This window comes from Lepidochelys kempii, chromosome 16, assembly GCF_965140285.1.
Source record: "Lepidochelys kempii isolate rLepKem1 chromosome 16, rLepKem1.hap1, whole genome shotgun sequence".
Taxonomy (NCBI): domain Eukaryota; kingdom Metazoa; phylum Chordata; order Testudines; family Cheloniidae; genus Lepidochelys; species Lepidochelys kempii.
Window position 1 is genome coordinate 9,348,059 of NC_136395.1, and position 17,513 is coordinate 9,365,571.

General features: G+C 46.0%; 1 protein-coding gene across 2 annotated transcripts; it reads right to left on the minus strand.

Moving 5' to 3' along the window:
• Positions 1-437: 437 nt before the first annotated feature.
• LOC140899191 (ficolin-1) lies at positions 438-16,113 on the minus strand. Of its 2 annotated transcripts, XR_012155240.2 has the most exons (11): positions 16,032-16,113; positions 14,336-14,449; positions 11,885-11,938; positions 11,141-11,176; positions 10,714-10,749; positions 6,747-6,782; positions 6,034-6,161; positions 4,951-5,080; positions 4,271-4,405; positions 1,657-2,987; positions 438-647 (listed from the first exon to the last, which is right to left on the minus strand). XR_012155240.2 is itself a non-coding variant. In XM_073314216.2 (10 exons), the coding sequence occupies exons 1-10, from the start codon at positions 16,111-16,113 to the stop codon at positions 2,734-2,736; spliced, it is 1,005 nt and encodes a 334-aa protein (XP_073170317.2). In that variant the 3' UTR covers positions 1,425-2,733. The 2 variants fall into 2 exon arrangements, 1 of the variants encoding a protein (XP_073170317.2); XM_073314216.2 differs by lacking the exon at positions 438-647 and having other exon boundaries at positions 1,425-2,987.
• Positions 16,114-17,513: the final 1,400 nt, after the last annotated feature.

Consider the following 17,513-nt stretch of genomic DNA (forward strand, 5'->3'; position numbering starts at 1 on the left):
CCCTCGGGTGTTACTGGTTATCATTTCTATGGTGGTGCGACTGTGCAAAATGTGCAGCACTTTGGATAGCCCGAGGTCGGCCGTGTTGCTTTGCTGCATGGTCTGCATTTTGGTTTTGGCTAGAGCCACTGGATGTCCTGTCCCTTTCTGGGTCACACAGGGCAAGACTAGAGGTGCCAGGGTGCTCCTCAGGAACACACAGAAAGGAGACTTGATACCCAATACAGTGTTTAATTTAGAGTTTAAAATGATCAGTGGTGTGGCGCGGTCAGGGTGGTAGGAATTTCCATTGTTCTCACTGCCTGCAGTCCCAGCTCCATTTCCCACAACACAGCAATGACTTCTGTGGCTTTGGAGTAACATGAAGAAATGTCCTGGGAACGAAGCAGCCCTAAAGCACAGCTGTCCTTCAGTGAGGCAGCAGCTTCCAGGCAAGCAAGTCTATACAAACCATGCCATGCTCCAAAGGGGTCTGGATGGAACCAGAGCCAACATCAGCAGGAGGTGGGAATATTAGCAGAGAGCTGCTCCCAGGGCAGAGACTCAGCTCAGCTGTGATCTGTGAGAGGATTAACGCTGGAAAATATTAACCAAGTTAAACCAGAGGGTAGCTGGAAATGCTTGGATCCCGTGGCAATGGGGTGCTCCTATAAATAGATAGAACAATAATAATTATTTTACAGCCTCTTTTCTCCTGCAGAGAAGACTCTACTCCCCAGACATGCACTTAGCAAATGCTTATTTACAAGAGAAGTGATGGGCCGGCTCTGAGGGCCCTGTCTCACCAATGGGAGGGAGAGCAGGCAAAAGCAGAAGAAGGTGTAGGTCTGGGTTTGAGAGAAGTCTAAGGACTCCTATTATTATTTGCATTACACTGGGGTGTGGAATGCCCCCCCCCTGCACTAAGTGCTGTACCAACACACGTGGAAAGAGTTCCTGCCCCAAAGAGCTTGCAAACTACACAGACAAAGGGTGAGCAAATGGAAGGAGTACAGTCCCCATGTGTCAAGGCTGTTTCCCCACTCTGGCACTTCGAGTGCAGAAGGTGGGGGCCCACAAGTATTTTAAAAATTAATACTGGCCACTCCAGGCTGGTATTAAACTCCCAAGGTCACAACTTCTCTCTGACCTTGGATGGGTAGATGCTGCCACTACCCAAGTGCAACCGTCCCCTCATCTTGAGAACCCAGGAAGGAGCACTTGGGAATTCCTTCCTGTGGGGTACCCTCAAGCCCTTTCACCCCCATTCTGGGGAAGAGATGTGAAAAAAAAACACAAAGGAAATCAGCTGTTGCCACCAGCTAATTAAACAACGTGCACAAACCTCTTAAGAACACAAAAATCCAATCCTGTTCTTAAAAAAGGTAAATTTTATTAAATCCAAAAAGAAAGGAAATACATTTGGAACTTGGGCTTTTTGCTAGATCTTAAAAGAAACAATTACAAAAATTAAGCATCAAGATAGCTCTCTTGAAGTTCTGCTTAAAGGTTACAAGCAAAACAAAAGCATATGGGGACAGCACAGAGGAGTCCACAAGCCAATAAAATATAAAAGAAATAACCCTAATCGCATCTTCCTAGACATTCCCTGATTTACGTACATATCTGGGGTTTCAGATAAGTAGGTTCGAGGTATGAATTGATGCTTTTTCATACCTGGTTTTAAAGCTGCTTACAATGTTGCTGCTCTGTGTCTCTGCTCTCCGGAGAACAACACCACCAGACAAAAGTGGAGTCTTGTTTCGATTTTAAAAAGTTCTAGCCTTCCCATTGGCTCTTTTGGTCAGGTGCCCACTCCGTTCTTTTTATCTGTGGGCTTTTTTTAACCCTTTACAGGTACAGTAAGTAGAGAACATCTACTAACAGGAATTTTATAGCTAGCTGGCTGGCGGGGTGTCCATAAAAGGGAGCTATCCCCCAGCTTCATTTATCACACCATGTTACAGTGAGATTAAAGGTAGGTCTTTCCTGGAGCTGGAGATGTACTTCCCAGCTCCAGGAGACGTCCGGGCTGGCGTTCTGATTGAGCTAGTGCACTAGAAGTAGCCGTGTGGCTGCAGTGAGGTGAGCAGAGGTTCAGGCAAGCTGCCTGAGTTCAGTCCGAGAGAGACAAGGTGGGTGAGGGAATAGCTTTTAGTGGACCAACATGCTTTTGAGCGGACCCAAGCCAGTCCAACGTCTTAGGCATGCCCTCAGGTGGCTAGCCCAAGGTGTCGTGGCCCAACTGCTGCTGATCAAAGCTAGTGCATGCATGTCTACCCACACTGGGAATTACACCTCCCAGCTGCGGTGTAGTCGTCTCCTACTTTACTTGCCAAAGATGACACAGGAAATGGATTGCAGAAGCAATACCTGAACCCCAGTCTCTAGAGTCCCAACCCACTACCTTAATGACATGAGCAGGCTTCTAAGTCCGACTCTGGAGATTAATCTTATGGTTACTTAGTGTCTAGAAAGAGGGTGCCACTTGCTCTCGTATCCCCGGCCATGAACCCTGTAGCATGTAAAGCAGCTCTGTTAGTTGGGCAGCCAAGGCACAGTCACTGGTGGAAGCCAAAGGAAACGAATGAAATCAGCGGTACCAAAATGAAGATCAGGGCATTGTCCACACTTAGAACCCAGGCACTGGGGGAAGAAAGGAGAAGGCATTGCCAGGAAAATACGGATGGCAGAAATATGTTACAGGCAAGAAACAGAGAGCAGTTCTCCTTCATCGTGTGCCTGCTGGCTGAGCTAGACAGGCCTACATTTCATTTCTGACTGTTTGTAGGAATAGTTATATCCTTTGCCCGTCCTCCAGTTCACCCCATCCGCAAAGCTGGAGTGGGCACCAGCCAAGTACATCCCATTCAGGTTGGACCAGTGACAGTCCTTGTACCACCAGGCCCCCTTGTAGATTGCAGCACAGTTTTGAGCATTTGAACCCAGGTCGTTGTCACGGTCTCTGGTTGAAAACTGCATGTCCTTGTGCCAGGTTAGTGAATCACCTGTGGAAAATAATTGTGTTACTTTGTCACAAAGATGTTACAGTTTCTTGTCTTGCCAGGGCCTGATCTCAAGGCCATTGAAATGGACGGGGGTCTTGCCAGGGATTTCAGGCCAGGGCACTCAGCATTATGGTATCATATGCTGCGCTGTCTCATGTGATCACCGGCTTAGTTCCCCAAATCCCAGCCAGTGAGTTCTGCTACAGGATGGCTTATTTCACTACTAGGCACCAGGAAACCCTTGCAGTGCAGGAGAAAGGCTCTAATGCTTAGTGGAGGAAGGAGGAGAGGGCAGCACATAGGAAATTACACATACAAACATATGTAACGCCAACAGACCCCTGTCGCCGGCGGGCAGGATTGAACCGGGGACCTCTGGAGCTTAGTGCATGAGCCTCTATTGCATGAGCTAAAAGCCAGCTGGCCGTTAGCTATGGCTGTAGAGCAGACTCATTGAACTCTCTCTCTAAGTGGTCTCGGTGCCACTAGATGGGACAGAACGTCACACCCAAGGAGGTGTGTGGGTTACACATACTTTTAGTGGGGGCTGTGCTGGTAACTCAACAACTCTAAAGAAATCATACTCATCTCAATGGGGTGAAAGCTGGGTCTTCTCGCTCAGCAACATGACCACAGTGCCCTGTGATTTCACACCATTACAAGAAGTGCTTTGGGAACGAGGTTACTAAGTCCCTAGAAGAACGCAGTGCTTTGCATTGCACCTCTTCAGCGTGTCTGTGATGATAGTGGGAGTACATGAACACTATAGCTTAGAGCAGAGACCTCACTGGCCTCAAACCTCCCCACCTTAGGGTTTCTTTTCTGGTGCTCTGTTAAGGACAGACGTCTCAAACCAGACAAGTGGTTAATAGAGCCCGGGTGGAATTTCAAATCAATGATGTGCAAGCGGGTTCAGAATTCCTAAAATTTCAATTGTCGCTCGTGAAATCAACTTAGAGATTTGGAGGCTAAATACAGAAACATTTGGTTTACAACTGCTGCGACCCCACTGATTGCACAGAGTTGATCAATACAGCATTTATTCCAATGCGTATAGGGAAGATTCCTGTTCTCCATTCCCCCTGTCAGTTTTTCCTTCCTGTAACTGAGTTTCCAGATGCTGTAAATAAATTTGATCCTGTGTCTTAGATGCACATTTATCTCTCCAGTTATGACAACCAGGGAGGAATTTATTTTGCTTTCTCCACAAGGTGTCCTCTCTCTCTGCTGGTTGGGCTGTTTCCCTTGTGCTATCAAAGGTATAAGACATGCCCAGAACCTACCTGCAGTGCCTCCAAGAAAATCTCCAAGAACCAGTTTGTATTTCTCCGTCTCTCCTGCAATCTTGAATGACTTGTACTTGGCAAACTGCATGTTGTTTTCAAAGTCTTTGAGGTCAATGCGGAGTTCATGGTTTCCTGTTAAAAACAAGGTGACCACTGAGCATATTCTGCTTTTGCACTATCTGTGGGCTCCTTTTTGCACCGGAATCAGCCCGATATTTGCAGTAGGGCTGGCGTTACCCATCTGATTTCTACCCTACAATGTTACTGGTCTATTAGCAAACAGTGCCACAGCGTCCAACCCCTTGCTGAGAAGACAGCCTGATTTTCCATCGCTTTGCCCCTCCTGCAACCGTTTACACCGGTTCAAGTCAGAACAAGAGCATTTTACACGCATTTTTGAATTGCAGAGCAAAGAAGAATCTGGCCTGGTGTATCCAGAGCCATCTCCTTCCCTGAAGTTCACTAGTGCCACTGCATGGTTCAGCTGACAGAGCCTGTTTAAATGATCCACCCCCTCCATTAGAGCTACAGAGTTCTCTGCTCCAGCAGCTTTCCCCAGAAGGGTCGTCGAAAAGAGGCTCAGTCCCTTATCACTATTTTCACCATTATTAGTGTGTCCCACTGTTCCCTGTAATGAGGCGGGATTAGACTGAAAAATGGCATCAGTGATTTCTTACCTAGAGATGTTAACAGGTGGATATTGTCATTCCCCAGCCAGAATTCTGACAGCCTGCTGCCGAAACCTCTTTTGTATGAACCCCAGTCACGGAAAAAGTTCTCGGATCCATCTGCCCTTTTCTGGAAAACCTATAGGGAAAGGAGAGGGGCTCATGTAGGAAACTGAAGAGTGGTGTCTGCCTTTAATAAAAGCTGGGCAAAGGAGGGGGAAAAAGACCCCTCCCCCAGTCTCCAAATGTACATCAATTACTCAGGTGTAAATGGCTTCAATCCATTTCAGTCTCAGGTAAGTAACAGCTGAGCCCGTCTGGGGTAAATGTTCACTGTGGAGAATGGTGCAGCTAAATCCCCTGTCCACAGCACTGAAAATATATCTGTGATAGAGTGAACTGTCACATGGTGATGGGGGTGGGGGGACCCCAAGCAGCTGGTTCCAATTAACCAATCCCCTTAGAGGCTGCTGGGAGTAGGAGGGATCTGAGCCTATATAACCCAGACCCAGCTAATCTCAGAGGAGGAGTGAGAATGTACAGGGGGAATGGGATGCTGAAGGAGTGCTACAGGGAAAACAACCTCAGCAAGGAGCAGCAGGAGAGGCGATCGCCTTTGGGGAAAAGGTACTAAGGCAGGGGAGAGCAGGGTACAGGCTGGAGGACTGCTTCCCTAGGAAACTTTGGACTTGCTTGAGAGACAGGAGAACTTATGGGGAAATGGGACGAAGGACTTTTGGTGTAGATGATGATAAACTAAATATCGATACAACTACTTCCAAGAACAGCTACTGTGTTTTCTCTGGCTTCCCCCCCCTCTAGTGGTCAGGCCACTGTGGCCCATCCAGGAAACAGCTTAGTGGCAGTATTCAATAACGTTAAAGTCCTTTGCATCAGCTCTTACAAAAAGGGTGAATTAAACTAGTCTCTTCAAAAGAATTTAGACCGAACATCAGTGAAATCTGTAGGAATGTAAGTCAGTGTCATGGACTATTGATTAGCTTGCAAAGAATCCACTTTCTCACATCATGGGACCCTCATGCAGAACAAGCTTCTGTCTCTGATATTTGTGTACACTTTATTCTCACTTACAAGCCATCCCCCACCATCTGTGTCCATGTCGCACAGCACGGTCATGGCGTTACAGTCACGGGGGTAGATGGTGTACCAGCCGCTCAGGGTGTTCCCTCTAGCTAACAGCTCCTTGCAGTTTTTTGCTCCTGGGCAGAACCAGAATTTAAAATACTTATTAAAATTCAACATTATTGCAAGCTGTCTAGAACCAAAACACGGCTAAAGAGACATCACAAGCCCACTTTACTGGAACTAAACCTCTGTGACAGAGCCAGGTATTGAACTTGGATCGTCTAAGAGCCAGTCTAGTGTCTTAAGAACAAAACCAGCTGATGAAGAGCAGAAAAATCCTCAATTCTTAACTGTCTGGGGGCCTGTGCATCAATCTATGCAACCGCCCCATTGATCAGCATGATGTCTGTGTATTGTGGCCCTCACAATGGTACTGGGTTTATTAGTCTTCTCATACCTTGGGTGAGTGCAATAACTGAAAACTCCATTCAGTGGTTTTAGCTCTGAAATTGAGGCAGGCTCTTTAAAGAGAATATCCATTTAAAATGAGCTTTGCCAGTGGGTATGTGTATTTGTCATGGCCAAGGATAGTGTGACAGACACCACGATCCCTACAACAGCTGGGGAAGAATCAAATGTGACTCTGCATTCTGAAGCAAGGTTCCATTATCCCTGGAGCAGAATGAGCGGATTGACCAGAAATTCCAGGAAGCACTCACCTTTCTTACACTGTACACTGTCCAGCTCGCTCTCTCCTGTGCAGGAAAATGAAATCAGAAAGGAGTGACTCTGTAAACTGCTGATAGTGTCTATAATAAAAATGCTTATCCATTATGACTACATGCCTCTGGGTTTAAGATGCACAACAGGGGGGAGGGATAGCTCAGTGGTTTGAGCATTGGCCTGCTAAACCTAGGGTTGTGAGTTCAATCCTTGAGGGGGCCATTTAGGGATCGGGGCAAAAATTGGGGATTGGTCCTGCTTTGAGCAAGGGGTTGGACTAGATGACATCCTGAGGTCCCTTCCAACCCTGATATTCTATGATTCTAACAGTGCCATAAGTTCAGTTACTTCATTTTGCTGGGTTTGTATTTTCATGAGCCATTATTCCTTGGTGTTTCTTTCATTGTCAACTGGATGATGCATTCCCTGTAAGATATTTCATAGAATCATAGAATATCAGGGTTGGAAGGGACCTCAGGAGGTCATCTAGTCCAACCCCCTGCTCAAAGCAGGACCAATCCCCAACTAAATCATCCCAGCCAGGGCTTTGTCAAGCCTGACCTTAAAAATATCTAAGGAAGGAGATTCCACCATCTCCCTAGGTAATGCATTCCAGTGTTTCACCACCCTCCTAGTGAAAAAGTTTTTCCTAATATCCAACCTAAACCTCCCCCACTGCAACTTGAGACCATTACTCCTTGTTCTGTCATCAGATCCAATTAGGCAATTAGATTAGTCAGGCATGACTTGCCCTAGGTGAATCCATGCTGACTGTTCCTGATCACTTTCCTCTCATATAAGTGCTTCAGAATTGATTCCTTGAGGACCTGCTCCCTGATTTTTCCAGGGACTGAGGTGAGGCTGTCTGGCCTGTAGTTCGCAGGATCCTCCTTCTTCCCTTTTTTAAAGATGGGCACGACATTAGCCTTTTTCCAGTCGTCCGGGACTTCCCCTGATCGCCATGAGTTTTCAAAGATAATGGCCAATGGCTCTGCAATCACATCCGCCAACTCCTTTAGCACTCCCGGATGCAGCGCATCCGGCCCCATGGACTTGTGCTCGTCCAGCTTTTCTAAATAGTCCCGAACCACTTCTTTCTCCATAGAGGGCTGGTCTCCTCCTCCCCATGCTGTGCTGCTCAATGCAGCAGTCTGGGAGCTGACCTTGTTCGTGAAGACAGAGGCAAAAAAAGCATTGAGTACATTAGCTTTTTCCACATCCTCTGTCGCTAGGTTGCCTCCCTAATTCAGCAAGGGGCCCACACTTTCCTTGACTTTCTTCTTGTTGCTAACATACCTGAAGAAACCGTTCTTGTTACTTTTAACATCTCTTGCTAGCTGCAACTGCAGGTGTGATTTGGCCTTCCTGATTTCACTCCTGCATGCCCGAGCAATATTTTTACACTCTTCCCTGGTCATTTGTCCAGTCTTCCACTTCTTGTAAGCTTCTTTTTTGTGTTCAAGATCATCAAGGATTTCACTGTTAAGCCAAGCTGGTCGCCTGCAATATTTACTATTCTTTCTACACATCGGGATGATGTCCCTGTAACCTCAATAAGGATTCTTTAAAATACAGCGAGCTCTCCAGGACTCCTTTCCCCCTCATGTTCTTCTCCCAGGGGATCCTGCCCATCAGTTCCCGGAGGGAGTCAAAGTCTGCTTTTCTGAAGCCCAGGGTCCGTATTCTGCTGCTCTCCTTTCTTACCTGTGTCAGGATCCTGAACTCGACCATCTCATGGTCACTGCCTCCCAGGTTCCCATCCACTTTAGCTTCCCCTACTAATTCTTCCCGGTTTATGAGCAGCAGGTCAAGAAGAGCTCCCCCCTAGTTGGCTCATCTAGCACTTGCACCAGGAAATTGTCCCCTACACTTTCCAAAAACTTCCTGGATTGTCTGTGCACCGCTATATTGCTCTCCCAGCAGATATCAGGGTGATTGAAGACTCCCATGAGAACCAGGGCCTGCGATCTAGTAACTTCCGTGAGTTGCCGGAAGAAAGCCTCGTCCACCTCATCCCCCTGGTCCGGTGGTCTATAGCAGATTCCCACCACGACATCGCCATTGTTGCTCACACTTCTAAATTTAATCCAGAGACACTCAGGTTTTTCTGCAGTTTCATACTTGAGCTCTGAGCAGTCATACTGCTCCCTTACGTACAGTGCAACTCCCCCACCTTTTCCGCCCTGCCTGTCCTTCCTGAACAGTTTATATCCATCCATGACAGTACTCCAGTCATGTGAGTTATCCCACCAAGTCGCTGTTATTCCAATCACATCATAATTCCTTGACATCACCAGGATTTCCAGTTCTCCCTGCTTGTTTCCCAGGCTTCGTGCATTTGTGTATAGGCACTTGAGATAACTCGCTGATCGTCCCTCTTTCTCAGTATGAGGCAGGAGCCCTGCCCTCTCACACGCTCCTGCTCGTGCTTCCTCCTGGTATCCCACTTTAGTCTCTGGCACATGTTCCCTCCAAGGGAGAGGAGTTGCAAGACGCCTGCCCTCCTTAGATGAGAAGGGTGTCCTAGGCAACAGCCAGGGTCAATTTCAGCCTGTGCGCTTGTGGGAATTCTCCGCACATGCCAGAGAACCGTGAGGGTGCAAATAGCTTCCAATCAGATGGGTAAAAAGCAGGCACAGAGTTCAGCCTTTTCTTTTTGTTTGTTTTTGCTGGAGCATGGAGCAGGCCAGCCATGCATGGGGAAGCAGGTTGCACCAGCCCGTCTCCACCTGGGACCCTCAGAATGCAGCATCACCCCTGTGCACTAGGGAACGTGGGCAGGGTGTTATAAGAATTTAGATCTATAAATTGCTCGTTGTAATCCTGGGAGGTAAGGAGCTATAGGGGACCAAAGGGTTGTTGTTAGTCGTCCCATCTCTTATAGAAGGATACTTCTTTATTTAAGCAGGACACTGGCCTTTCTCCCAGGATTCACATGAGGATGGGAATTATGGGCTAACTGGGTCATCTTAACTGAGACCCCTACCCAAAATGGTGCTGGCTCAAATCTGATTAATTTGTACCTTAGAAATATTCCTGGTACTTGAGTTCTGGCACTGGCCAAAAAAGTCATCTGTGTGTAATTGGGGGAGCTGTTGCAACACACGGATGGCCACATGTTGACATGTTTGTTATGCTAAAAAATGTTTCACTCGGCAGGCTTCACTTCAGTTATGAAAACGTTACAGAAAGATTGTGGGGGGAAGGGGGAATCAGTTTGTTTGTTGTTTGTGTCCTGTGCTTTTAAATATAGTTCTACTCTGAAGAGTGACTCTGTACAAATGGCCCTTTCTGACTCTGTCAACAACTCAGTGTATATAATGTCTTCTGCAGTTTCCACGGTATGCATCCGATGAAGTGAGCTGTAGCTCACAAAAGCTCATGCTCAAATAAATTGGTTCGTCTCTAAGGTGCCACAAGTACTCCTTTTCTTTTTGCGAATACAGACTAACACGGCTGTTACTCTGAAACTCAATAGATATTATTCTGAATACATAAACTTAAAATTACTCTTTATTCATGTTACCACCTCTATGGTAGAGGGTGTTAGACTCTTCTTCTGGTGCCACATCAACAGTACTGTTTACTAAACTCTGGTCACTTAGAATTGTGTAATCCCATCAAAATCAATAGGACTACATAGCATTTATTAAGGGCACAACTTGAACACTATAGTGTTCCCCAGGTATAAATGAAGGCACTTGTTATTGGTGGTGATGAACAAAAAGGGAAGAACTCAGCATGACTCTCAGATCTCAGGCTGAGTTTGCAAGGCTCGTAAGTGGTGGTGGTGGTGGGGGGGGGGAGAACCTTTTACTTGTAAACTAATCAAATTTCCAATGGAACCCTTGAGAGATGGGACCCCACTGTGTTACTTCAAAGGAATTCCTTTTTAGCTCAGAGCTTCACTTTAAAGATGAAACTCCCAGGGCTCTTGGTATGAAAGAGGGCAGAGGTTCTCACCTGGTGTTCCAGGTGCTCCAGGAGATCCTTTATCACCTAAAGAAAGAACACAGGGTCAAATCCTTGTGTCGCTTGGATATGATACCCTGATCTGTGTAGGGCTTAAACAGTGCCTCACTTTTAGGCATCCAAGCTTGGAAACATAGCCCCAGTGTAGGACACGATGTGCTATGAATGGAATTACTGAAGCAGAATCCTGCTGAAGTATCTTGCTGAATGTGTCCACCAAGAAGGATTTCAGTGGGCCCCTTCTGCCTGCCTAGGTGTTGATGTCAGTCTCCAAAGGCAGGACTTGGAAGTCCTGATAAGGCCTGGCACATGTGAAAATTGGGCCCATCCTGGACTCTACTAGCTGTCACAGTCCATCACCTTAGATAACATGGTGATAACACGATAATCAGGCAAGAAGAGTGATTTGAACTCTCACCTTTTGGACCCGGGGGACCAGCAACACCTCTATCCCCTGATAAGAGAATGGAAAGGATTAGAAGAGTTGTAGGCATCTCAGCATTGTGGGCTCAGAGCTGAATTTCTTTTAGGATAAACACCTGAAGGCAAATACTGTTCCCCTGACTAAGACCTATAGCAAAGGTTTGCTTAGGAGCTCACCACATCCTTGCCAGGCCATGGAGTGCTCTCTGATCACTACTGCATCCTCAGACCAGGAACAGCCTCCAATCCAGCTGCTGCTCCTTCTCCCGGCCTGGGAATGGCCAGTGGTTCTGCCACTGCATTGATCTGCCAGATCTACCCTCAATCTTGCCCTTGCCCACACCCTCCCTGTCCTGTCTCTACTCTCCCTCCATAGCAGGAGTGGAGCAGAGTTCCATGAGGCACAGGACATTTATAGCCCTGTGTGGGTTCTTAGTATTCTGCCCCTGCTACCTGGGCAGAAAATTGCACCTGTTCATTTTTGGGCATGACCCTTCATGGCTACAAAAGAGGGGCTGGGATTTAACCACCTTGTACATTCAAAGGAGCATAAGAATGGCCATACTGGGTCAGACCAAAGGTCCATGTAGTCCAGTATCCTGTCTTCTGACAGTGGCCAATGCCAGGTGCCCCAAAAGGAGCACATACTCCTTGGAGAGAAGACACAAATGCTTTTAGAACAGAGACTGTTATCTCTATCACCTACCAAGAGCACGAGGTTTTCCATGGATTACTTTACCTTTCAGTCCCTGTGGTCCTGCCTTCCCAGGGATTCCCTGTATTCCCTGTACACCTACACAACACAGAAAGAGACTAAATATCTTACAGGACAAATTCTGATGTGTTACATTTGGGAGTTCCCTCTTTGTCCTCTGCCTTAAAGCCAGAGGGTGTAGGGAGAATTTGCTCTTACTGGAAACATTAATGACCTAGTTAAGCTATGTAAACTGTGTCCAGATACCATGGTGATGGGTGCAATAAAGAAATTATTTGAAATGCTATATTTGCTATTTTTGATCAAATGACTGCCCGAAAAGTGCTCTGGCAGCAAAATTTTTGATTTCACAGCAACACTCCCACACAGTTTAATCTTGATGGGCTAAATTTCAAAATAGCTCACATCCAGCCTTCTGGGATTTCAAAACAAACACATACCCATCCTGGCCACCTAGTTTAATATCTTAGTGATAGCTGAGCTCTTTTGTAAATCTGACCCTATGAATATCTCAAAGATTTAGCAGCTAGCGGCTCCAATATTTATTGCCTAGATTGTTTCTTGGGGACATCATTCATGTATAGTGTATTGTCACCACCATGTGGGACCTAGAAGACGAACAGCTCATTTCTCTATACATGGCACCCCTTGTGTTTCCATTGTGAACTGCCAGTCTGGGGAAATGGACACTCTATGAGAACAGAATTATTTTAAGCTCATGTCTGTTGCAGAGTGAGTGTCTTACACTGTAATTGGGATAGTCAAGGCAATTATTCCTATGATGGGGGTATTTATCATTGTCCTTGGTGGCCTCAGTGTGCAGATCAAGGCTAACTCTAGTGTGTTGGTGCAGGATCCCAAGGCTTCCATGACATGGATTATTACACCAGATGGTTTGGGGGCTAAACTCCTCTTTACAGGAATGCTCTGGATGCTGTCTTTAGGATGGTGTTGGAAATGGAGGGTGACACCATTGAGGGTCATAAATACCACCTCCAGTGTGATGTTGTGGGGTAAGGGGACTACTCCCATGCCACTTGTTGTGGTGTACCTCTGTGCATGGCCTGATATAAAAAATTGATGGACCAAGCTGGACTCTGTATTATTCAACTATGGGTCAACTCTGCCAGTGGCTTAGTGAGGAATGATAATCACGCTGTTGCCCAATCATTGACAGATTGTTGCCCTGAGGTCTTCACAAGTCACAATGGGGCTTGTGATGGATGTACTTGAAGGGGAGGTGATGAGAGTGCCTTTAGTGCTGGATCCAGACTGCATCTAATGGACTGGAATATAGTATTTGCATTTCTGAGTATTTGCATTTCTTAGCTTCAATCACAGCGATAGCAAAGAGAGACACTCAGCTAAAGCATCCAGGAGACCTCAGCCAGCAGGGTTATTCAGAGTGTCAGGTAGGTGGCTACTCCATAATGCTTTCTCTCTGGGACAAAATAGGGCTTCTTCCAGGGTGAAGACTTTTCCATCTATGGAAATCCATATCAAGAGCATTTGGACACATGCTCCAGAGTCCATGTCAGAGCAGGAGATGACCATGGGCATGGCTCATCTTGGAAGGTGTTCAATTAAGTCACTCTTCAGGGTGGAAGAGGCACTGAGGAAGCTGGGCATGATCACTAGGCACAAATTTTGTTTACTAGGCGCAAATATTTGTCATTCACCCTAGGCTGAGCCACAAACACTTTTCTTAGAACAAACATTTGTGGAGCATTTAGACTAGTGCCTACATTGTGCTAATTGCCATTTAACTGCTATTCATCAGTTAACTCTAGTTAAAACAGGACCACAGTCTAGTCTAGACAAACCTTCTGTAACTGGCTCCTGCCTTTGGAAACCAGTCCTCCTAATGGGCTGTTAGATATTCAGGCTGGTAAGCTTCAAATTATGCTGCTGGGCTCAGCCAGCCAGGTTATTGACTGTAGTTCGTACGTTCAGGATTAGCTGAGGTTTTAGGAAGGTCAAGATGTGGGACTTGTTTATTGTGACTAACTGTTTTCTATACAGCTTGGCTATTTTTGTTATAAACATCCTAGTTAGGGTTGCCAATTTTAGTTGGACATATTCCTGGAGGTGTCATCACATGACCATCTTTAATTAAAGATTAATCTTGAATTTCCAGAGACGCCAGGACAATCCTGGAGGGTTGGCAACCCTAATCCTAGTGTAGCTACTCTTTAAAGGAAACAAAACTGTGTCCAAAAGAGAGCTGAGTTGCAGATGGTGTTGCTAAATGCTGGCCATTAGAAGACATGACATATAATAGATCCCTAAGTAACCCAAACAACAAATCATAGAAATCCCAAACTAAGCTGACATGAACAATTCTGATACCAGCCTTCTCCACAGGTTCATGTCAAGAGGCTATTAAAATGAAGAAAAAATAGAGAAATCATTCACACTTCTATCCATCCTCATCATCACTCAAATCAGGTTCTCATTCAGTGCCTGGGAACGTACCTCTCATTCCTGCAGCTCCTGGGGCACCTTTGGGTCCTGCGGCACCAGGAAACCCAGGGCAGCCTTGGAGAACGGCGAGTTTATCAGAACCGCTGAGTCCCACTATTCTCACTTCTGAAGTAACAAACAAATCAACACATGACTTCTGAAAGCATCTCAGGAGCTGAAACAGTCTTCAAAGGGTGGTGGTGGGGAACCACACCAGACCCATTTCTGGGTATTTGTAAGGCCCTATTGCCCTAGCATCTGAGCACTTCAGTCTAATATATTAATCCCCATGACCCCGCTGTGAAGTAGGTCCTGCCTAAGGTCACAGGAAGTCTGTGGCATGGCAGGGATTTAACCATGGTCTCCGACCTCCTAGGTTAGTGACCAAACCGTGGGACCATCCATCCTCCTGATCAAATCCCGATCAGAACCTACAGATCTCCGTTGCTAGCTATAAATGCAAAAATAATCATCTCACTTTCAGACATTAAATACACAATAGACTGCTGTGAAGATCATGATAAAAGAACTAAGTTTATACAGATCTACAAAAAGAACAGGAGGATTTGTGGCACCTTAGAGACGAACAAATTTATTTGAGCATAAGCTTTTGTGAGCTCCGGCTCACTTCATCGAATGCTGTGTTGCTTCCGATGAAGTGAGCTGGAGCTCACGAAAGCTTATGCTCAAATAAATTGGTTAGTCTCTAAGAGCCACAAATCCTCCTTTTCTTTTTGTGGATACAGACTAACATGGCTGCTGCTCTGAAAACTATACAGATCTAGTACTACTATATCTACATGTATTTCTTAAACTGGTTCTGCTTCAAAGATAGGCTGATCCTAAGCTGGCAGTGGGAGACCTACAGATTGTGGGTGGTTCTCTGAAATGTATCAATCTCCTAGGCCCTGAAATTAAGCACGAGCTGCTGAGATTTCTTGCACTCACTGATTTGGGACAAGTCAGAACCTCACATGAAATAGATTTTCTTGTGGTGTCTTATTAACATGGCTTCTGGTCTCGGATGAAACCAGGAAATTCACTCAAACCTCAGAAAAGCTAGTTTTGGCTCAAGAGAGGGGTGTGTGTGTGTGTGTGTGTGTGTGTGTGTAAATTCAGGCTGGCTCTTATTTATCCAAAACCATGTGGGCCTTCCCTAACTTGCTGACATGTTGCAATCTTGAGGCACGAGACAGCTCATAAAGGATGGAATTTCATTCTGTATTTCTCTATGGTAGCAATTCAAATATTGTTATAGCATTTAAATGGAAGGCTGTGTGCAATTTTTAATACTCTTGAGAGTATTCTATAAATTCCAGCACTCTTCTGTGGATAGCATGTTCAAGAAAGATATCAAAATGCCTGTGTATAGAGTCCCACAGACTTGTTACCGAGTACAGCATGCCAGCAATATGCTTTGAACAGCACTGTTGTTGATTAGAGAGGGTTAGACAACAAAATGCTGAAATTATACTACAACTGCAAACTACCTTCTCTTCAGAATTTATTTTTGCCCTGGAAAATCTGATAATTATGAATTCTATATATCCTGGGGTCTCGCTCCTATCCGAAGAGGCCAGCCACAATGGAGAGAGGTTATAAAATAAAGTCTATAAAGAGTCCATTCAAATCTACTTTGCTCTCAACAGTGCAAAGGAAGAAGTAGGAAGGACCATATCTTTGAAAGAAGCATTTATGTCTCTCTCACCTGGGCAGGTGTCTTCTGCCTGGGCAACCACTGCTGCTATGGAGAGCAAAGTGATGAGGGTTTGCTGTGTGGCTGTCCCCATGGCAGGTGCTCCCCCTGCAATGGCAGCTCCAGGTGTGTTCTTGTCCAAGTCTCTCTGCTTCAGCATTTCAGAGCAACACAAGCCTTATATAGGCAATACATAAAATAGTAAACTCCACCTACCAATTCCTCACCCTTTCATTCTCCACATTCTCTTTCCCGTGAGATTGCTGCAGGGGAAAACGACACAGATGTAGTCACTCAATAGCCATGATGACCTAATTTTAAAACTCAGACCCACTTATGTTCCTGTAATCTGGCTTGGGGTGTGCTTTATAGGAGAGTTTCAGCTATGAGACAAGCTATGAGATTCATGCCACATTGAAGTTTTACTGCATGAGGGGCACTTTCATGTTATCACTAGTACGAATCATTTTTATAGTGCAGTAAATGTACACAGTACTTTGCAAAACACAGAGTAAGATAAGCTGTCTACCCCAATACACTTACATTGTGAAACTGATAAGAAAAAGGTGACAGAGGGAAGTTCATTTAAACAAGAAGAGTTCCTGGAAGAAGTGTGTTCTAAGGAGATCTCTGAGAACAGAGGGCTGTGACAAAGTGGGAATTTTCTGTAACATACATATGAATGATATGCATGACAATGACTCCCTTGACTAGGGATTGCTACCCAGTGGGTGCAGAAAGGGTTAACATGCTCCCAAGGCAGAGCAGGACACAAGAGGTGCTTGGGTCATGAATGGGACCTTAAGGACTAGCGGAAACTGACCCAGATCCTCCATTACTATGGAAATACAATGGGACCCCCCCCCCCAGGACTGAACAAATGACACCTAACAACCGGGAACATGTAAACTCAGCACCAGATTCTGTAGGAGGACAATGGACCAAAAGGTATCAAGGGGCTGTGTTAAGAGTTTGCCTTTGTAGAGACACAGGAACTCTCACCTGGCACTGAGAGACAGACCCAGAGGGAGATGGAACCAAAATGGATTCTACAGCAGCTTGGCTGGAGAGAGCCCTGGTGCTGGCCAGTCTGAACCCCGTCTTCACCTTTGTTTCTCTGTGGATTTCCCTGTGCTGGAGTTCAGTAACTAATACATGCTACGCAGTTTTGAAAGGCTGCCTGGTGTCACTGCAAATATTGCTGAAGCTCATTGATCCCTGGGCAGGGCAAAAAGTCTCTGAACGGGAGCTATTTCAGTTGGACTCTTCGGGCAGTGCTCATGGTGTGAAATAGGAGTTCTGCAGTCCAGAGACTCAGTCTCTGAGTTGAGGCTGCATAGTTCACCCTTGCAGAAGAGTGGGACCCCTTGTGGTTCTGGCACACTGAAGGGGCTCCTCTAAGGGACTGCTCAAAAGCTGGGACATAGCACAGATCCCGTGGATCTGTGACACAGGCATTTGGTGGACCAGAGATGGGAGAAATCAACAAAGCAG